This window comes from Bactrocera oleae, chromosome 3, assembly GCF_042242935.1.
Source record: "Bactrocera oleae isolate idBacOlea1 chromosome 3, idBacOlea1, whole genome shotgun sequence".
Taxonomy (NCBI): domain Eukaryota; kingdom Metazoa; phylum Arthropoda; class Insecta; order Diptera; family Tephritidae; genus Bactrocera; species Bactrocera oleae.
This window is the reverse complement of record NC_091537.1, coordinates 90,615,898-90,639,153: the sequence shown is the minus strand read 5'-3', so window position 1 is coordinate 90,639,153 and position 23,256 is coordinate 90,615,898. Positions and strand designations below refer to the sequence as shown.

At 35.2% G+C, this 23,256-nt stretch overlaps 1 protein-coding gene across 1 annotated transcript; it reads left to right on the top strand.

Annotated features, from left to right (window-relative positions):
- The first annotated feature begins 8,668 nt into the window (after positions 1–8,668).
- grk (gurken) lies at positions 8,669–13,287 on the top strand. Its single transcript, XM_014231135.3, has 3 exons — positions 8,669–9,459; positions 11,278–12,093; positions 12,375–13,287. The coding sequence occupies exons 1-3, from the start codon at positions 9,396–9,398 to the stop codon at positions 12,641–12,643; spliced, it is 1,149 nt and encodes a 382-aa protein (XP_014086610.2). The 5' UTR covers positions 8,669–9,395; the 3' UTR covers positions 12,644–13,287.
- Positions 13,288–23,256: the final 9,969 nt, after the last annotated feature.

Below are 23,256 nucleotides of genomic sequence, written 5' to 3'. Positions count from 1 at the left end.
AGCATTTTTCAAATAATTTCGAGGAATGTTGCCGAGTTTATAGTTCTAGTACGGATATAAATTTCTCTCCTAGAAGAATACTTTTATATTTAAGAGTTTCGAACACAATTTTTCGTAACAAGCGATAGTCGCATAATAAAAACTCAACGTGGAGCGTTTTCACTTCGAATTGCATAAAAAAAATTTAATTTTGAATACAGATAAAAACAGATATTTCGTTAGAATATACTTTGTTGTAACCCATTCGTTATTATACGGACCATACTGCCAAGATTTTCTAATTATATTCTTGTTCTATAATTATTTACGTACCCCTTGCCAAATGATGATGATCAATTGATTATTATTCCACTGTTTCAATACTCTAATGGTGAAAAATATATCCACTACGATAACCCTAAATCATATGTGAAACATAACCAATCAGCCAAATCAACGGCAAAGCCGAATATCCATGACGACAAGGCAATGCACTGCATTTGTTGAGATCAGAGAAAGTTGGAGTATGTAGGAGTGATATTATGAGCTTGTAAAATCTCGGGAAACCATTTATGAGGTACGCTACCGAAAACAACTCAACAAACAAAAGCGAGGGATAGCCGAAAGCGCTCGGAATCAGCAACTAGTCACGAGGCAATAATATTTCATCATGGTATCACTCGCACTCATGTTACAAGACCGGATAAAAATAATGTGGAAAACTGTGCTGGAGAAGTTTTGCTTCATCCGCCTTATACTTTCTGACTACCATTTGTACCGGTCGATGCATAACGATCTCACTGTATTATAGTTTAGAACATCAAAAATGTATTTTATTAATTTTTGGTCGTCAAACCAGCGCAGCTCTTTAGCGATAAAGTCAACAAATTGCCAGAAAAATTGGAACATTTTATAGTTTCAGATATTCAATACTCTAAGTAATATTATTGTACACGCTTTTCTTAAAAAACAGTTAATATTTTGAAAACAAAAGCGACACGAATATACATACATAGTTATAGGCCCAATAAATCTCCGTGTTTTTCCCTTGTCCGATAAGCCCGTTTGAGTTCATATAACCTCTAGGTTTGTGATCGTGATCAGTAAAATGAAGGTAGAATTGAGTTTCGTAAAATATACATATATAAAATATTCCTTCCACTGTTCATCAACCTATTGATTTTAGTACAGAGAAGCCCCTAGTAACTCAGCTGCGCCTCGAATAATTTTTGGAATAAAATTTGCTATGAAAATTGGGTATAAGGTGTTATGAAAAAGAGGATCTTATACAAGGCTTATCTTGAAAAAGTGCAGTAACTGTTATTTTAAACCCGATTATTAAATCGTCAAAGAATGGTTTATCAAAATAAAAATGTAAACTGGTTTCTAAAATATTGACTTTTGTCTCAGCAATGTTTTCAAAAAGGTCGACAGTAGAACTAGTTACTTATTCTGTTGTTTCTTGATTTACGATTTAAAAAAAAGACAATATACACATATATATTTCTACACCATTACGGTATTACCATATAATTTTGAAATTAAAACTCTATAAATATTTATTACACCTAAAACTTACTGTCTCTTCAACGGATCCCTGCAATAGAAATCCTTATACCGTTTTAAATGTGCGGTTGCAAGGAAGCACATCAAAATTCACTTTGAAATTTCACAGTAATTGATTTAGACACTTCTCTCTACATACATCAGATAATTATCATTACAAAGCTTTACGCTACAGAGGTAAGCATCAACACAAAATCGAGATGTTAATTTAGACTTAAAAAATTTTGATAAACTTATTTTTAATGCAGTTACTTTTAAGCGTTGTATGAGATTTTCGTAAATTTTCACGTTTTTAAACGTCCAAACACTTTTAAGGACTTTTTTCTAGTATTTTAAATGCTTCACTGTTAACTTGTCTAAAACCACTGCCTTAAATGTAAATACTACATTATAATCAATTTTCCAATCAACACACTATTTTTGGTCTAAGCCACGATTTAATTGCACTACAATCCCTGTTTTGTTGTATTTTCGAAAATTCACTACAAAATAATTTCGCACGCACACCAAAAATATGAACGAAGACGATGACGACAACGACAACGGCGACGACCTCACAATTTCGCGCACAACGCCAGACTACACCGAATGTTGGCGTTACTAAAGCAACTCGCAACTTAGTGCTGGCCCACTGACGGCCGCGGCGAACACGGCACTTGAGCGGCGCAGCTTCCAGCAGTCACATGCACGCACATACACACACAACAACTAAAGCGTTGTGCAAAATTCGCTAAGCAACGAGCAGCTAAGGCAGCGCATTCAAATGATGCGCTTTACAAGCGTCGCGCTTGTAGTTGCTGCTATTGTTGTTGTTATAACAAATTTCGTTTCGTATCGACACCACTGCAGCTGCTTAGGCTTTCGTGCTTTTGCAACGCTCGAGCGCTAAACTTTTCTATTTCGATTTGGTGGTTGTTGCTGCGCTTTGTTGTTGTTATTACTTTAGTTTGTGCTTACCGGCTCACTTGTATAATGTTCGTATTTTATTTTTTATCGCATTTAATTGAGCAGATGCTTTTGTCAGACTTCATTGCACACTTCCAGCGCCGATCGACATATCGACCCAGCGACTCAGTTTCCACAATAAATCCACAACAAAAGAGGGGGACGCGCGCGTCAACGGCAGCTTAGAGTGCAAAAATGACGCTGGCAACAACACGAATGCAATGTAGCGCTTGACCGCTAGCGGTAGAGAGCGCTTGAGAGAGTTTAGCGAGCGCAAGAAATTTTGCACTACTCAGCTTGTGTGTATGCACCGATCGAATTAGTAGCCGCAAAACTTTTGCCCTACCACCTTATGTTTTGTTTTTGCTTTTGTTTACATTTTGCTTGTTTACTCGCGCTCTATAGCCGCACAATCGGCGCTCTCACGTGTAAAAAGAATTTAAAAAAAAAAAGAAAACGCTAAACATTAACACCAGCAAACACTTCGGCGCTCACACTCACGCATAACCGCACAAGCACAGTGTCGGCAAATAAAATAACAACAAGGCGACAAACAAACAAACAAACACTTTTTGCGTCTGCTAAGCAACCGAACCGATTGGCGTGCCACCTCACACGTTCACGTTCAACTGGCGAATGATGCGTCTGCTGGGGTTGGGGCATGTTGGCCCTCGGCTCTTGGCTGCTGGCTGGTGAGCGCCGCCTGAGCGCCAGCACAGCGGCAAAGTGGAAAAGGCAGACCAAAATCAGCTTGCTACAAACAACTAAACAAGCACTATTTGCTGCCGCAACTAACGTCAACGCACACTCACGTGTCACACACACGTAGGAGCGCGCCGCAGCACTGCAAGCTTTCGCATTCGCGTTAGCAAACGCAAACGTTAGCCACGATAACTTTGTCGTTCCGTCACTCGGTCTGTTGCGCTGTTGGCCGTTGGCTTGGTGTAGGCACGCGTTTTGTGCACTACAACAAACACTTTTTAAAGTTTACTGTGCCACAACCAGTTTTGCAGGCAGTCAATCGCTTATCCAATCTACATTTGTACACACACACATACACATGTGGGGCACAGCTTTGTGCTCAGTCAGTCGTTGGCGCTGTTTGTCAGTCGCTTTGTCGCTTTGGCCTACTGGCTTACGTCTGCCCTATGCAACACGCCGTGCCGCGCTTCTTCCGTTTGCGGTCAAACTTCGCTGCTCATAGTCTTGCTGTCATTGCTGACACGGCAGCGCACCGCAATTGTTGTGTCGACGTCACACATTTTGTTTGTGACTGTGGGCGTCGTAGCTTGCTCTCAGTGCAGTTGCTGAGAGCGCACACCCAAAAGAAAAGGTTCGAGACATAGTAAGCTCCTTGGAAATTAATAAAAAAAAGACTACAGCTTTTGAGCAGACAATGTTGTGCGGTAAATTAAGTAATGAAAGATTAGTCCAAACACTACAGAAAGGTTGATAGCAGTTTAGGTGTGGCAGAGAGATTATTGCTAATCGAAAAGTAATTTTTGAATTTTTTTCAAAAATGAAAACACTTTAAACAACCGTTGCTAGTTCCACATTTTCCCTAGCTGGCATGAAATCGAAGCGAAGGTGTCTAATAGTGAACGAAAACAAGTCGAAATATCTGCTCGTCTCACGGAAATAGTTAAGGTCTAGTCTCTTATGTCACAATTGATGGCCTTAACCTTAAAGTGGTCATAAAAGTGAAATGAACGCAGTTACGTCAGCCCCAAGCGTTCCGACGAAACACTTATTGTTATACTAACTTAGACTATCAGGAAAAATACATAATAAATACGGAGTTCTCTTGGATTTCGAGGTCCACCAAAGTGAAGGAAAGCATTGCTATGTTATTAAAGAGCGGTTATGGTGTCGAAGGTAGTTAAGATCTGACTTTCACCTTAAGGGTAGTAAAATTTATTAAAGTTTGATATTAAAATTGTATTAGGTTCAAACTTATTAAATCTCCTAATAAATAACAGGGAAAACAATGTTTTTGGGAGAAATTTGAGTACCACATGTGAAGAAGGCAAAATAGCAGAGAGACTGAGCCCACTAACAAAAAAAAATTTTAACTAGTTATATAGAAGACACAAAAAGTTTGAAGTCACATACATAGAACATATGGGACAACCGGAAATACTTTTTTACAACCCTAAGCTTAAAAAGTGATATATAATATAATATCATTTATATATGAAGGTACCAAATGTTATGTAAATATCTGGAATATTTGTCACTTAAACGCTCATAAACTTATCTAGCTTAACAGTGCTTCACTGAAAAATTTTGCTGGCCACCTCATAACACTACCTTACATTTTAAACGCTTATACTCTCTCTCTCTTTCGTTTGTTCTCCTAATCAGCCAGCAGCTTAGCAACGTATCCACTCAATGCATTTGTTGGCAGTCCCACACACACACACATATATATCCCTTGACAACTTAAAATTCCGCGCTCTCTTCAGCTCTACCGTTAAGTTAAGCAAGCAAACTAACAACAACAGCAACAGCAATTGGCATTTATGGCTGCCGCTTCGCTGCACAAACATTCGCAAACATCGCGCTGAATAAACATGTAAGCGCATAGCGGCTCTCACTGAGGGCTTTAAAATCGTAAAAAAAAAATTTGGAAAAATATACAGAGGTACAATATGTATGTATATATAGATAAGGGTTAAAGCAAGAATGAGGAAGGAGGAAAACTAGACACCTTTAAATATTCTAAATGCATCTCTCTTTTCTAATACCATAACTAACCGCAACATACATATGTACATTTATAAAAAAATTTTGTAATTTTAATATCCATGCTTTTAGACTTGGCTCTCTCTCAAACACTTATAAGTAAATGAGCGCGAGCGCAAATATTTCTTTGTATATCAAAGCGTTTATATTTGCAGAAAAATTTGCAGTGAGCGCCAAATATAATAAACATGCATATGAGTACGAGTGGCAAGCGATGTGCAATGTGCTCTCATAACTGAAAGCAAAATTGTTGCAACAAAAAGATTTTTGCCTTCATACCAACAGTTCGAACAGATTTGACATAAACATATTGCATATACCCTTCTTGAAGGATTCAAGTAAAAAATTAATAAAAATTAATTTTTGAAATATACATATGTACATACATATGCACATACACATATCTAACAACATATATACCAAATTTAATTTTTTTTTTAACTAACTATTTCTTACCCACATATAAAATATTTTTGGAAAAAATTTATTAGTAAAATAATTAATTGAATAATTTAAGCGGCAGTTGATATTCAATGTTCAAATGATCTTCAAACATATAATTGGTTCTCAATTCTCTGCAAGTTTATGAACCGAACGCACCATCTCTAATGACTTATACATTTATTAGAGAACTTTTCATGATATGGGTACTTAGTATGAAATTAAAATAAAAAATCGATTTTTTCGATAGGTTATACCTTTGAAAATAACATACTCAAACTTTAAATCATCATATCAAATAGAGTCTGAGTTCGAGCCCTCTAAAGTGCAGTCGCTCATTTCAACTAGCTCCATCAGTTTTTAATCTCAAAACTATATTTTACAAATTTACATGAGTGATCCAATCATCTTCTTCATACTATGACCTAATAGTTTTTTGATATGATAAAAAATCGATATTTGGCAGGTCGAAAACGATCAAAGTTTTGGTCAAAATTCAGATTTTTTTAATACGCTGCACTTTCGTCAATTTTTGATTTTTTTTCGACCCTAGGTTAACGTATAGATAATATTTTCTAGTAGACAATTCTTTTTTGTAAGTTTCATCGACGGAGGTGGCCGGATAACTAGAGTGGTGAGGATCTATTTTAGTGCCTTTAAAGATCACAGAAACAACTAGAAAAATATTTAATTTTTTCTTCTAAAATTTTACCGTTTACTTCTTAAATATATATAAATATACCCTTCAAATTTTAAAACAATTACAGTAGTTTTTTTTCAGTTACCAAAAATCGCCTTTTTTAGACTGAAACACTAGGTGAGCTCTTTAAGCATTACTAGAGAGATCCATTTTAATTTTGGACAACACATTCAAATCCAGGGGTCTTACATCGAGGTGTTATGAGTCTGAAAGCTGTAAACTTCGTCGACAGAAGCGCGATACAAAAACAGATGATCGTAGCATACTTGTTAAATATGGCAATAAAAAAATATTATAAAATATGAAGATCGCTTGCAAAACATAGCAAATTTCTGTCGGAGTAAATCTTTGTATATTTACATTTTCAACAGTGAAGGACATTAAACTGGAATCTGTTACTCTTCAGATTTTTCAGAATTCAAAGCAGTTAAAGTGTTATATTTTTGTCTCCAGTTTCATATTTCGAAAATATTTTACGCTCTCCGCAACTGCCCCTTATGAAAACCAAACTATCGGTCCAAATAGCTAAACATCTTTTGCCAGCGTATATGGCAGGCGTATAAGGCCATTTTGTATCGAGCAGGTCTGTTGTTTTTGGTTTAATGGTATGATTATTGACTTGACGTACTTTAGCTAAAAGTAGTCTTACCGATTGGAAATTATGTCTTAATAAATTGATAAATTGAACGGCTGTACAGCACTTTGCTGAAACCATTAAGCGGTTAGCGGTAGTTAGAATTTTCAAAAAATCATTTTTTTTGGTTGCATTTTCATTAAGTGTAATATCTTGAAAATATTTTCTGAAAAACTTCAAAGCACTCGGGAGCTCTAGTGTGAAATTTTAAATGCGGTTTTCTCAAAAATATGTTTTTTGAACTGGTGACAACTGTAACTCGAAAACCGCTCAGTAGATTTTAATAAAATTTATATAGCTTTTAGAATACATAATAAATTCGGGCCTGATTGAAGAATCAAAAATTTCGATTTGTTAAGACCAATTAACTGTTGATTTTTTCAAATAAATCTAGAAAAAAACTTCCTGAGGCCGCCGTTTTGTAAAATTTTTGAATAAAAAAACAAAAATAAAATTTTTTTTTTGAAATTTTCGTGACTTCAAGTCAAAACATTGCATAATAATGTCATATTGCTACTTTTGTAAAATAACATGATTTAATAGCAACCAAAAATTAATGAAAATTCTCATTTCTTGAAACTTTGTCGCACCTTATATGGTAAATACAGATTTATACTCTGAACGGGTTATATTATATTGCCACGAAATTGCACCAATTTGTAATAGAAAGAAACGGCGAAGAAACTAAAAAAAATTTAATTGATTTATCTGTCAGTTTTAGAGATATCGATCTAAAATTTTGCACATGTCCTTTTGTCCTAAAGAAGCTGCACATTTGTCGGCACCGCCAGTCTTGGACCACTGTATCATATAACTGCCAATCAAACTGATCAATAAAAAATTTATTTGACGAGATATCTTCACGAAATTTGGCAGAGATTATTGTTTAAGCCATCGGTACATTATCCGAATAAATTTTTCAGATCGTACTGCTATACATTACAAATTTAAAATATATTTCCAGAACTGGTAAAAAAATTCTCTACTTTTCTTTCTATATTTCAAACAGTTTTAATTCTTTTAATGTTTTTCATCGATCTCGATATATATATATACATATAATAAAAACACACAAACACAGACAGACAATATATACATACTGTCATCATAAAATTTATTGTTTCACTTTAAGTGCGTTTATTTTGTAATCTTCTGAAATGACATTCCTGGCGCCGTACACGAAAAGTCTCATCGCAGAACCTCCAACAACACCTTAAACATTTTGTCTATCTTGTCTATCACTCACCTAACGATTTTCCATTTGTAATGCTTTAATCGCATAAAAAACAAATAAACATAAAATGCAATAATTTTCATTCACTTTCGACGCTCCACCGCACCGCAAACACTTAACCACCTCCCCCGCGCCCACAAAACAACGCACAAATTGTTCTGAAATAAAAGCGTCTACGCTAATAAAAGCTATTTTGGCATTCCCTGAAGCCAGCGCGATGCTCCCACGCGCACACCTTAAATTATCCGCTGCCTTCAGCTCCGCCTTCACCCACAATTCGGGCGCAACAACGCGTGTCTCTCTAAAATCGTAACGAAAATGAAAAGGAGTGAAATGGCATTCAACGCAATGGACGCTGTGCGCGATCTGCTATGAACGAATTGTGGATCCGCTGCGGCCTGTCACCATGCTCGCGCCGCCCATTCACCACAGTCTCATTTTGTGCGCCCATTGACGAGCAACGGGATTCGACGTACGCGTACGCGTCCAAGCAATTACTACGTAGCGAGTAGTTTTGCGCTTCGTGTAAATATAAAGTTTATTAAATTTTCAAAACAAATTTCAAAAAAAAAAACTGATTTAAATAAAGTGGTTTTCAATTTTAAAAGTGGTGAATTAAGATATGTAATAAACAAAAAAAATAAAGTAGTAAAACAAAGCGCCACATATTTGCGGTTATGTGACTCATACTAAATGCCAACGCGTGTCTCTCGCTCTCCTGAATCGCGCAGTGTGTTGTTCCAGTATTCGCGTTCCAACATTGACATAGAACTTTTTGTCTAAACTTTTCTACGCCAAAGCGCATAGCATTTCTCACAGTGTATGAGTATGCAAATCTTGCGCATTTTTCCTGTTTATATTTGCAACGAATTTTTGTTGTTACACGTGTAGCGCACGATCGTATTGCTGCAGTAGCATCACCTTCAATTAACCTCCCGATTTTCATTTGGATTTTTGGCGCTTCACTGCTCGTCGTCGTCGCCTGCTGCTGTCTGAATTACTGTTTGGATTTCTGTTTTTGTTTTTCAATTCGATATTGAAAATCCACTTTATTTGACTTTTTCGCATTGTTTTCTTCTCGCACCACGCTTATTCGCCACACACGTTCTCAGTGTGGTGAATATCGTTTATGACCGCATAATATTGGCATAATGCAAATTTCGGAAAATTTGCTGAGAGTAATTTTCATGCTGTCAACAATCGTCGCAGTTACGGGTACGTACACACACTCACACAACAACACAACACACTTCTGCTCATAGTTTATATCGACGAAAGCGTTTTCTTTGTTGTCGAAGGAAGTGTGCGATCTAGACGCCAGCGAATAAATTCAGCCGCAGCGTTCTTACTCACAGAGTAGAAACTTCAACGAAAATGTTTATGAAAACTGTTTACTTATGAAAGCTATATACACAGCTATAAAAATTATTGAAAATATACCTTAAATGGACATGTCTACCGAGTGATTTGACTCATTAGAGTTTCATGAGGTCGTTGGTTGCTCAAATAAAAATGCACGAGTATCTTCAAATATTATTTAAAAAACTCTTTTGTCACTTCCACAACCTCACATTCTTTTCACCTAGGCCTTTTAACAGTTGTGAAGGCAAGCAATAGTTGTGGCGAGTCAAGACCACGACGAAGCTTCGTTCTCACGTATACTAGGTATCTCATACTTTGGCAATTTTTTTAAGCTGTAAACAAACACAAAATTACGAAGATCTTTATCTTGTTATGTAGGCTCAATTCTATCGATTTAATTAATATCGATAACTATCCTGGCAATAAACTTCCATTGAGCTCATATTTTTAAGAATAACATACGTGTTTTATAATAATAATTTCTTTGAGCACTCTTTTTTTAATAAATTTCAGTAACTTTAATTCTTCAACTTCCGTAGTAATTTTCGAAGTGATCATGTCGATCAATCACCGCGATGATGCGATCAGCAGATCAGATTGTGGCAATCGGCGCTTCGAACAGACTTTCTCAGCATCTGATCGTGCAAACTTTTAAAATTTTAAATTGGAGATGTAAACTCGAATATTATACGTGAAGAATCTTAAACTGATTATTTCTTGCTGTAGTTTTCTTATATAACAATTTTATACCGCAGATACCAAATACCGTATAACCGGTATGAGTATGTCGTCCAAAATTTCAATTATGGATTTATGCTTTTCTCAATCGCTCCAAGATTTTTATGAATAAGTGATTGCGAATCACAGATCTAATCTATTTCAGCACTTAAGCGTTTAAAATAGTTGACAGTATAACAATGGCATTTCCCCTTTTCGAGAACTAAAGCGATCTTTTGTTCCAAAAAGTGTTGTGTGCCTCGATTTTACACATGATACTCGTTTTCTTGAAAGGTCTGACGCCTTCTATAAATATTAAATTTTATTACAAGAATGCTCATTTCACCCTTTCTAGATCTAGTTATCTTATCGCGCTGCTATGTTTCAGAGAGGGTTGTGTGCCTCGATTTTACAGAAGATATAAAGTTTTGAAAGGTCTGACGGCTTTTATAAAAAAAATGTTCAATCCAGAATACACCTGAAAGTTTTTATATCCTGCTTATTGGACACAGCGATTTGAAAAACGCTTTTAAGATCTTGATCGGAACTGTAAGCCCACCCACATCCCTCAGAGTAATAGTGAGAACATCGCCAAATCATATTCTAAGGTATGATTATTAGGTTATCTAATTTAAATTGGTTGCAACAATGTTCCAGAAGTTCATAATTTTCGTAATCGGTTTTTATTTTGGATGCCCTTACACTAATCGAAGTTTTTCTCTATTTTAAAGTTGTAGCTCAATTGGTAATAAACTGAGAAGTAATTTAGTGTTAATAATTTAAAGAATATCATTTCTAAGTTCCATCATGACTTGAAAGCTGTCTGTTTGCACTGTTTTTTGTATCACAATCATTCAAATATCGACATCGATCATACATTTCAAATATCCTCTATAGATATAAAAATCTAACTACGACTAATGAAAATTTTCCACATTGCCCGTTTCTGTACAGATTGTTGTTCGAGCCGATTATTACTGCTCAAGGAACACACACTGCAAATCGTACAACAACAGCGTTTGCACCATTCGCAAAGCGATGATTATGATTACGAACACGATGATAACGAGCAGTTGCAACAGCAACAACACCAACAACAGCAGCAGCAACAACAAAAAATACCACATTATGTGGAATTAGTCAAAAGCGATATTGACTTTATAAAAAACTATACAGCTGAGCACACGCGCTCCAGGAGTGAGAATGAACATGAGGAGAATAGCACCGAAACGGAAATATTCGGTGCTGCAATGCAGTTGGGGAACTTCGGTAGTGACTCATTTGAGAGTTTGCTTGGTATATTCGATGCAGCAGCTTTCGACACAACAACAACGACAACTACTACGAAGATGAGTACGACAAGCATAAGCAGTACTACTATGCGACACTCAACCACACCTCAAACAACGGCGGCGACTACAATCGCTCAGCAAAGCACACGCGCTGAGAGTGAGATCAGTACAACACAAAGGGCGCGAAGCTCTGCTGTTGTGGATGAACCACAGAGTGTACAGTCGAGCTCCACAACAATGCCGACACCTACCCCCACAATCATTACCAATAGTGCTGGTGATGGTATGGAGAATGTTATGAACGACTTGAAGACTGTGCGCGATCTCTTGTCGCTTCCCTGCAGCGGTCAGTTCAATACCGAATTCTGTTTGAATCGTGGTCGCTGCTTTCGTTATCCCATCGGCAATGATACGATACATTCGTGTATTTGCGCTGATGGCTACATCGGTGAGCGTTGCGAATCGAAGAGTATGAATGGTGAGTAGTGGAGCTTTTCGAAAGCTTTTTATAAGTAAAAGTGCAAGTGAGAGTAAAGCTTATGTTATCGCTGTTTCCGTCTCACTTTGTTTCACAAAATTAATTGGTTTACTGATGTCACAAAGCCAACTTATTACGATAGCTGAAAAGTTTACAGTTTGTGGTCGGCGCTCTCCCAAAAAACGTCCATTTCTTTTCCTAGAGAGGAAGCTCCTAAAAAATACTTTCAATCCCAACACAGCTAATTTGTTTTCGTTAATTTATTTTATTTATTCTTGCAGGATCCTTCATCCCCTCAATTGCAGGCGCTGGCAAAAAGCAAAAAATACTTATGGCGCGCATTGTCTTTTCCTTCCCCATGCTGATGGCGCTCTCTGTCATATATATAATGGTTGGTGCGGCGATTGTTTTCAAGCGTCCTGTACCGCCACCTCACACAATCAAAGAACGTATCGAGGTTTTGCCTGATGACGACGCTGGTGAACTTATTCTGATGAATTCTTATCCAGTCGTCGATCAGACAGTCACTTACGCAACCTATATGGACTAGTTCAAAATTAATTGCAGACAAATTTCAAATTCAAAATTTTTCTCTCGAAAAAAAGTAAAAATGAACGGTTCTATATTGCCTAGCGTTTTTTCAATTTACGCACACATACTTAGTTAAATGTTAAGTAAACAAAATAATATATTTTAGCTTTATTAGTTTAGTAATTTAATTTATGTACGCTTCTACTTTCCGCTCGTGTGAAAGTTATTGTTTTTGCTTTTCTCTTTTTTCCAATTCTTGGTGAGCTTTAAAGCTTACCACACATATACTAGTATGTTAGTGCTTTTTATTAGCTTTAATTTGTTATAGTTTCGGGGAGAGCGCGCATTCCCGTTTAAGTTTTGTTTTTGCCAAATTTGGTTGAAAAACTGTTACGCATATATATTTTTTATATTCTAAGCATACTTCGCTGAAGCTTCAGCAGAAATTCGTAGTATTTTCATAAAAATATTAAATATCCTTATACATTTCTATGTACTAATTACAATTTTCAATTTTTCGCTGCATTTTGCAGTATATTTATGCACATATATAAATTTCTTTAATAAAGTAAAGGAAACCGGTTTTCCACATTCGTAAAATGTACTTGTTTTTTACCAAAAAAAAATTATAAAAAATAAAAACATGCTAATAACAAGAAAAAAGCTCGAAATTTGTCTTTCTCTGAGAGTAAGATTTAGAAAACACCAGAAGATGAGCTTTTTAAGCTCACTCTAAATTTCCGTTAAATATTTGAGTTATATAGAAATTATGATAAAATTGAAAAGCTATCAGTAGCGAACGAAAGCTGTAAAAGATTTTTAAGCTCACTTTAAGGTTTTTAAGCTTTCCCTAAGGTTACGATAAATAAATTACTAAATAGATTTTAGATTTGTGGTAAGGTTCATCAATATTGATCAAATCAAAAAAGCGATTAGAAACGAATGAACGCTGTAAGCTTATTAAGCTCGCTCTAAGGTTTCGGTGAAGACTTTAAATATGTGAAAAAGTTCATCTATATGGATCTATCTATATTCAAAAAATCTATTGGTAGCGGTCGAAAGCTGTAAGCTTTTTAGGTACTCTCTAAAATTCCGATGAAAATTTCAGATTTGTGGAAAGATTCGCCAATATTAATCTAATCAAAAAATCTGTCAGAAGCAGATGAGACTGTAAGTTTTGATAAAAAGCTACATTAAACACTTGAAGATAAGGTTCAAAGAGTTTAGTCAGCTCAATCATAGCCAAATTTACCTTGGCACATGAAAAGTATGGTACCAACATTTTTGCTGCATACACCCATTTATCTTGCGGTTTGTATTTGATAAGGAAATATTAGCAGCAGTATACTGACCTAAAAGACATCAATTGCGTATGATATGGTATCCAGCGGAGTAAAACATTGAATATCGTAGTTCAGAAACAGGCTTGCTCTAACAATAACATAATTAGAATAGAACTGTGAAGCTTTCTTGAACAAGGAGTTAAAACTAACTCACTCACTTATAGAAATATCTCATAGCTCGCTTTTTAAGAAACTCTCTTAACATAAGCATAAGCATTCGACTACAACTACTTAATTCTAAGATTAAATAAATGCAAGATGGATCAGATCATCAATCTTTATAGTATACTTGTTTGATTCAGCAAATGAGGCCCGTCGAGCCAACATGTTACACTGCACATACTCTTGAGCACAACCAAAGCTAAACAAAATTTTTGCGAGACATATTTTTACAGAAGCTGCAAAGCTCGCTCTCACATATCGGCACATGTTGTGCACGTGAGCTCGTTGGAACAGCTGGTAAGTCGCCGCGCTGCCTGGTGCTGCTCGTGCTGTTGACGTACAAAGCACGTTATACCTAACTACCTTCAAAGTGGACTTGGTAAGGGCGAGAAGACTAACATTTACTTCTTTCTACTGAAAGAGATTGTTTTATTTTATTATGCTTGGCAACGAACAACGACCCCTATAAGGTGGCCTAGTGTAGGGTAATAGTGATGGAGCACTGTAGCTTTTTTTGAGCGTGGGTGATGGTGGGAGAGTTTTGAAGTGTTAATGAGAGCAAAGTTTGTTTGTTTGAATTACATATGTATGTATCTGCTTCAACAAAAAAATTAAATGTAGCCACTTACTGAGGGTTGCAGATTTGGAGAAAAACCCTTTCGTTGGTTCTGAGTGTGTTAGAGAGGAGAGACTTGGAGATTGAATGATAAGCCCGAAATAACTACCTAAAAATAATATATACTATAAATATTGTCGACTAAATATATACAGATATAATCTGGCGTTAGAGTTAGAAATGAAAGGTCTAACTCTTCATAACAGACAGCCAGTTAAGAAAGTGCTCAATATTTACAGATTTCATACTAAATCTTACAGTTTAAAAATACTTTCCAATGAAACATGGAAAGAATTCTAATGACTATCAACCAATACAAGAGATTTTTAATTTTCGTAAATTTTTCTGCCTTCGAGACACTGTACGCATCTATCACGTGGGTGCTAAAACTGTATATGGTTATTAACTGTATTTAGGGTCACATAGGACCACAAATGTTTGGTCAGCCAGCGGAACAGATAGAGAAAAAGAGCATTGCTGAGAGCAGAGTGTGAGCAACCAGCGCAAGGGTGAGTACCTAAATATAGGCATTTTGTAATAAAGCTATTTTTAAACCAACAATTAAGCGTATGAGAGAAAGCTAGCACCCTGGAAGCATCCTGAATATAAAAAGCGACAGAGAGAGAGAGAGAGAAAGTGTGTGTAAAAGAGCGTAGCATTAATCTTTGAATTAGTAGTATCATAACACTAACAAAGCAAAGGGTGAGCGCTACAAATTTCGGCTTCCCCCAGCAGGTGTTGCTCACAACAGTTATACGCAGGCATAAGTATTTGTGTAATTTTACAAAACACCTTGCGCTCCCAATCTATGGCACGATGGTATTTTCAGCTGGAAGTCACCGACGGCAAACGACATTGACGACATTGGAAAATTGTTGCCAAGCGCCTCGTCGGCATAAACAGCTGTTGTGTAAAATGCCGTTATAGCCGGTATAAGTGATTAGCGGTAGCCGGGTATGTACAGTCGGAGGTGGTGGAGCGAAAATTAAGCGAATGAGACCGGGATAGACGTTGGAGTGGCTCTCAGAGCACATCGCCGATAGACGCTGTGGGGTTAACGAGCACGTGATTTCGCTGCCGGTGTACAGGGTAACCGCAGTTGGGTTGAGTGAGGTTCACCAACGCACTGGAGACCGGTTTTAAGCGGGCGCAGTGGTGGGTGGCCGCAAAGTTCGTTGTAAGTTTTATGGGAAACTGGAATGAAAGTGAAAATGATTTTCGAAATCCGCTTGTGTATGTGCGCGTATGCGTATGTACATATGTGTTGGGTTACGAATATATTTTTGTGTATCTAACGAATGCATTGTGGGGTTGCTGTGTGCATCTGGTTTGATGCGTTTCAGCTTGTTGGGGGGTGGCTGGGCAAATGATTAATGCGTATGCCAGCAAGTGTTTGTGTGAGGTCTGCGGTTGGACTCGTGACTTTGCATGTGTATACCCATGTGGGTGTGTTTGTAAATTTATTTGCGAATTGCTGTGCTAAAATAATTTCATTTATGTGCATATTTTCAAAAGAATTCAAATGCTTATTATTTTTATTTGATTTTTGTTTTTGTTGTTTTGAGAATTTAGACACAGATTTCAAATATATATACTGCGCCTAATTTTCAACAGCATGAATTTTAATTAGCATTAGTTTATTAACACGCGTTCATTGGGAAAATTTCGGTTATATTATTTTAATACTCCGCTTGTAATCCTTTGAAAGCTGATGCATTGAATTCATGGCATATTATCAAAACGAATAATGGTTAAAACAAGTAAGACCGTTACATGCGACAGCACCGAAGCCATAAAAAAATATCACATGTACATTATCTTTAGCATAAAATGGTATAACAAGATCTGGATTAATAGCAGCTATATCTTAAAGTGATCTGATAGAAACAATTTGTTTGAAGATTGTAACATTGGCTTGGAAAGGAAGCTATACCGAATTTCGTGCAGATAAAAGATAAAAAGATAAAAAAAATTTTCTTACAAGGACCTGAGTTTTATCGATCCGTTTGTATGGCAGCTATATGCTATAGTGGTCTGATATCTGTAGTTCCGACTAATAGGCGCAGGCTCACATGGAATAAAAGGACGTGTACAAAATTTCAGATCGATATCTCAAAAACTGAGTGGCTAATTCGCGTATACACAGAAGAACACACGAAGATGGCTAAATCGATCCAGCACGTCACCTGTATCATTTATATATAAACTTTATGGGACCTCCGACGTTTACAAAGTTCGAGTTCCTGTTGAGATCGCGGTCACATCTTTATTTACTTGAGTTCCCTGTATTATTCTGAGAAGCAGGAAGGTTCGACTGATGTGTTTAACGATGAGATTTTTTTGTCAGGAGATTCTTTTTGTCCCATTATTAATCTTACGGACCAACGATTATTTCACGGACCTACATACCTGCAGTATAAAAGGTTTTAGTATAACTAAACAACTAACCATTAAATACTTGGGAATTGTTCTAGATCCAAGAATGTTCTTTAAGGAACATTTGGCCTACTCATGTGAAAACGTTTCGAAAATATGTAGAGCTTCAACCCGAACGTTGCTGAATACCCGAGAATCAAAACAAAATAGGAGAGGAGTCTTCTCTGCTGGTGTTTTAAAGTCCACTGCCCTTAAGCATAAAAAAAGCACTCGAAATAATATCTTAGCACTTAGAGTATAATCTGTGTTTCGTACGTTAACAGAAGCTGCTGCCCTTACAAACGTGGGATTATACCCAATAGATCTCTTAATCAAAGAAATTAAGAAGCCTGTAACAGATTTGCCATTGGGGATCCTAAACGAAAGTGCTCGATCAGAAATGGCAAAGAGCTAGCAAAAATATTGGGAAGTCAGTTGAAATGGACGCACATTGAAGTAGATTTTTACTTAACCTAAAATCTCACAGGACATAGATATTTTAAAGCATATTTTAAACGATTCAAACACGATAGGGGCATATGCGACATTTGCGGAGACGAGACCATCGCGAATGTACAGCATACACTGTTGACAATACGAAAACAAAGGCGATACTTATAAAATAGATTACATTTGATTTAGACTCAATCCTGAACACTTATTAGCCCAAATAGTGATGAAAAATCAAAAGAGCAGTTGAATGCGATGGGCGGAATAGCCAACAAATCCATGAAAGCGCAGAGAGCCAGCCAGAACAGCAGCGAAGAAAAGCGCTTAAATTAAAGGACTATACCAAAATGTCTAGAATCTACGGGACGGGTTTAGCATAAACATTACACGAGTTTCTATGGGAGACCAGCAGAGGTGGGGCGAAGTAAGTGAATTTTTTCACTGAATGTATTCTGATCATTATAAACGTATAAGCCTTGATGAAATATACTCTTTACATAGTACTTGACGACGGTAACCAGTGGATCGATACATGACTGTATAACGTTCAGACTCGATCTTCTCGTAAAAAAAACACCGCCGAATTCGCGACGAGTCGGCTTTACGGAGAGTATAGTTTCTTTAGAAGCTGCTAAACCATAACCCTCGTTGCTAGTACAAGAAAATATAACCCATCTCCTATGTGGAATTGCACTATGTCCCTATATAGACATGTGTAAAAGAGTTTTATGTTTGTGCAGATATTTATTCTTACATCAAACTTAGTATTTGATATATGATTTCACTTCTTTGAAATCTAATGGTATCTCTCCCTATTATATGTCTCAGTAATATAGATATATACAATTTTTCTGAATTTAACGAAAATCGCAAAAAGCCAATTTATATATACTGGAAGCAGAGAATGTTAATGAATATAATTATAAATTTATTAACATTCTCTGTTCTGGTGGTACTTATTATTGCTATGCTCCGCTAGATGTCGCAAGCACCAAAAAGCTTTTCTCTTTCACAACAGCACTTTACCGGCAATGGCGTCATTAAGTCAATTTACCTGCACCAGCCAATTTTCACACCTATGGAGCTTGTATGGCAAATTTACCGCAGAGGTCGCTGCGACTATAAAATGATTTAAACGCAAATCATGAAGATGTAAGAACATTAAACACCCTGTCATCTTTCCAAATAAAACTTGGCAGTTATGACAACATTGGATTTATCCCCGAAATTTGAGTTTAACGGCAGATATGCAACAACTATATATATACACATATGCATATATGTACAAGTATATGTATTGTATTAAAACATTTTTTCATATACACTTATATCGCCAAAACTATTTCTCGAATCAACTTCAAATTTTTAGGGAATATTCTAAAATATGTGTGCATTCGATATACATACGAAAAAATTGTTCTTTGAAATTCACAAGTAAATAAAACACCTTAAAAAAGAGAAGATACGAGAAGATCTTCTTAATTGGAAACTATAGAAAGCTAACTTGTAAGCCTTGTTAATTGTTATTAATTATGTTAATACAACAAAAGTATACACTAAAAGGTTTCAAAAGAGTTTCTGGTAGGAAGGTAGATTACTTCGGTATCTGGTTAAAAACTATGTCGCTTTTGTTGTTTATTCCAGTATTTCTTGTAAGCAGCGTCACGCGCGGTACACTCTTTGAAAGCCTATAAAATAATTTCAAGCGTGGGTAGAAAAAAGCAAGCTACGAACATTTGAAAAAACTTCTCTGATAGTAAAATCTTCACTGAGACTGGCAAGTCACAACATAATTGAAAATGTTGATCTTTGTAGTCTTCATTTAAAATCGGCTTAGAAAATGCTCTGCTTATTAATATAAATTATGTAAATTTGCAGAAAAAAAAAATAAAATTTCTTTGTAGAAGTGCATTGTCTATATATAATGCAACAGCTAAGTATGTACTCTAACAGTAGTATGTTTAAACGCAAAAGAGCATGCTTGTGTTTGCTTGAATGCACACACCAACTTGCACGCAAACACACATACAGTAAAATCAAAATGAAAAATCTGTGTAGTGTTAATTTTAAATGAGTTTCGTTGAAGTCGATGACAATTTCGATATTTCTTCAATAATATTATTACAAAATCTTGCCGGAATAATATTACTACAATAACAACAACTCAAAGAAATGCAAGCAAATATGTATACATATTATATATAAATATATTTATTTGTATATGCATTTTATTATTGCAGCAGAGAAAGAATTTCAGTTGCAGCTACTTGAGGCATTTGCTTGGTAGTGCATACATACATATGCACGCGCATATAATGCACCGACATTTATATATCAATAACGGCGCACATTCACATATGCACAAATGCTGCTTATGGTCGGTTATTAGAAATTTAGAAATGATTGAAAATTACAGAGGAAATCTTATAAGCATATAATGCATATAAAATAATGTATTATACATTTGTATGTGTGACTGTGTGTTCACAATGGCTTCTATTATATATATATATATATATATATATAAATATATGTATGACTGTTTGCAAGAGCGTCTGTGTCTGTGGCCAATGCAATTAAATGAAAATGTTGAGAAAATTTTGAAGTAGTTGCACAGCGCTTACATACATACGCACGTACATACACACATACACAGACATTTAAACATAGTTATTAAATACAAACAAAAGCGTTCGAGTCCGATATTAGAAAATTGCAGAAATGTCCAGGCAAAGGCGCTTTTGAGGTGATCGGCCTATAGATTTTTGTGCGTAGGCTCCTTATAAGATTGCACTCAAGATGTGCCAGCAACAAAAACAAATTTCGTAATAAAGCAGTAAAGCGTATGTATATGTTTGACATGTATGTATGTATGTAGTAAGTAATGTTTATACAAGAACTTGTCTGCTATAGTTGAATAAGTTGAAAATATAAATTTAAATTTGTGTTTTGTATTAAAATTTGAAATAATTAAATTTCAATGTATGACCAGTGCCTAAGTATATATACATATATGTAACATATATAAATGTACTTGTATTATATATTAAATACATGCTGTTATACATATATGAGCGTAAGATATTTATGTGTTACTTAGCTACATTTCCCAGCAGATTTTTTTGGTTTTGGAAAGTAAATTCGTTTATTATGATAAAGGTAATCATTATAGGTGGGTATTGTAAACATTACTAGTATTTATTGTAATTATTACTGATAATTACTGTTAAAATTTTTGGTAATTACTGTAATCATAACTTATAATTACTGTAAATATTACTGGTAATTACGGCAATTATTACTGATAATTACTGTAAACATTATTGGTAACAATGTAATAATTACTGCTAATTACAGTAATTAGTACTGATAATTAGTGTAATTGTTACTGATAGTTAGTGTAATGATTACTGTTAATTAATGCAATCATTACTAGTAAATATTGTAATCATTGCTAATAATTTTTGTAATCATTACTAATAAATACTGTAATCATAAGTGGTAACGGTAATTACTGTAATCATTGCTGGTGAATATTGCTGATAAATGATGTAATGATTACTGGTAAATACTGTAATTACTACTGGTAAATGTCGTAATCATTTGTAATGATTACTCTAATCATTACTGGTAGTTACAGTAATAATTTCTGGTAATTAGTTAATGATTACTAGTAATTACTGTAATCATTGCTGGTAAATATCGTATTCAATGCTGATGATTATTGTAATCATTGGTGATAATTATTGTAATCATTACAGTATATAGTTGTCAAATTTTTGCTAACCTCTCAGCAACTCTTAAAGTACAGAACTAGGCGAGGTCGACAATATTTTTGCATGGCAATTTTTCTTGTTGTTGCATTTTAATTATTCCAGCTTTGATGACTAAATAACTATAGCTTTTTCCTACATTTTAATAATTCTAAACTCATTTGTGAAATATTTTTGTTTAGATTCCAATTATATAATTCCAAAAGCCAATACCGAAAAAATTCGGAATCCCGTATTTGAAATCACGAAATTATAGAATGTTCTAAATTCGATCACTTAAATATTTCACCTTTGGAATACGAAAAGTGAAAATAATTTGCTTCGGAGAATAATTTGCTTTTAGTTTGCTAATACTTAAAAACAATTCTTTCATTTATTTCGAATGATTTCTAGATTGATTTTGTTATTTTCCTACACAGATCTATGAATTACTTCTATCTTTAGTTACCTTTTCATGACTGTGCCCTAGAAAACGTTAAAAACACACAGAGATTAGAAGAGAGTGAGAGCAGGCGAGAGAGAAAAATTATAAAAATGTCTTGATGGAAAGCGTTAGAATAAGAAAGATATATGTAGTACATTTCCTTTCGATTTCAATTATTGTATTATTATATAACTTTTAGTGAATCACTACACAAATTTATTCCTTTATTATAATTCCTCAAATTGCTGAGTTAAAGATACGAATAGCTTAACTTTAACGCTGCCTTAAAAATGAAATAAATTTAATTAAAAATATTTTAATATATAATCTGTAATCTTATGTGGGGAGTTACTTAAAACCCGTGTATAGTTCTGCTGTTAACGAGGTGGTACCTTTTTTACGAGGCACTGCCGGAAATTATGTCGTAATGCCCGAGTTTTTAATATTTTCTTTGGAAATTTCACAAAATCTTTGCAAATATGTATCTTTGGAATAATAAAAAGCAAAATATTTAATTTTTTCTATGTAAAGAAAAGAAAATATTATTGAAAGTAGGTTGTTTTTTTCTTGAGGAAACCCTTGTCATCCCTTAAGGAATCAAGAATCAAACTTCCTTTTTTAAGCTTAATTATTAATGTTTGAGAGTAAATTAACATTTTTATGCCCTCGCAACATATTGCTACAGAGTATAATAGTTTTGTTAACTTAACGGTTGTTTGTATCACCTTTAACTAATTGAGATAGATATAAGGTTATACGAGTATACCATTTAGGTATATAGATGATCGGTTCGTGCAAGCGATAACTGGGTAAATAGTCAGTGAGCGTGGCACCGCCCACTTTTAGGTGAAAACCCATATCTGGAAATATCGGTCAATCCACAAAGAAATCTCAAACGAGTATACCATTTGACTTTGCAAGAGTATAAAATGTTCGGTTACATCCGAACTTAGCCCTTCCTTACTTGTTATATTTATTAATTATATATTATATATATGTTTTTATAGCAATTTTTCGTACAACGACGGAGTTGTAAAAATACGTAAATTTTTTAATCATATGTGAACTAGACCGAAACTAGTTAAACATAGGTGAATAGCTACAAAAATAATTTCTGAGCAGCAACCAAGGGAAATCTTAGTGAACATGAAAATTATTTGCCTAATGGTAAGCAAATGCTATAAAGTGCATCTGAGAAAGGTTATTTAAGTATATAGAGGAGAGAGGTAGCGGCAAGAAGCGCTCTGGAAATTTGACAAAATTAGAAAACTACAACGATTGCTAAACAAAAGCTAGGGAAATCGAAGATTAAGGGAAGAAGCTAGGGTTAGAAATTGTTGGTAAGAAACACACATATGCGAATACATGTGTATGTTTGTGCTTCTGCTAAGATGTATATACAATACATACCATATATATGCGCTTGTATTTGTTGAAAAAGTTGTTGTA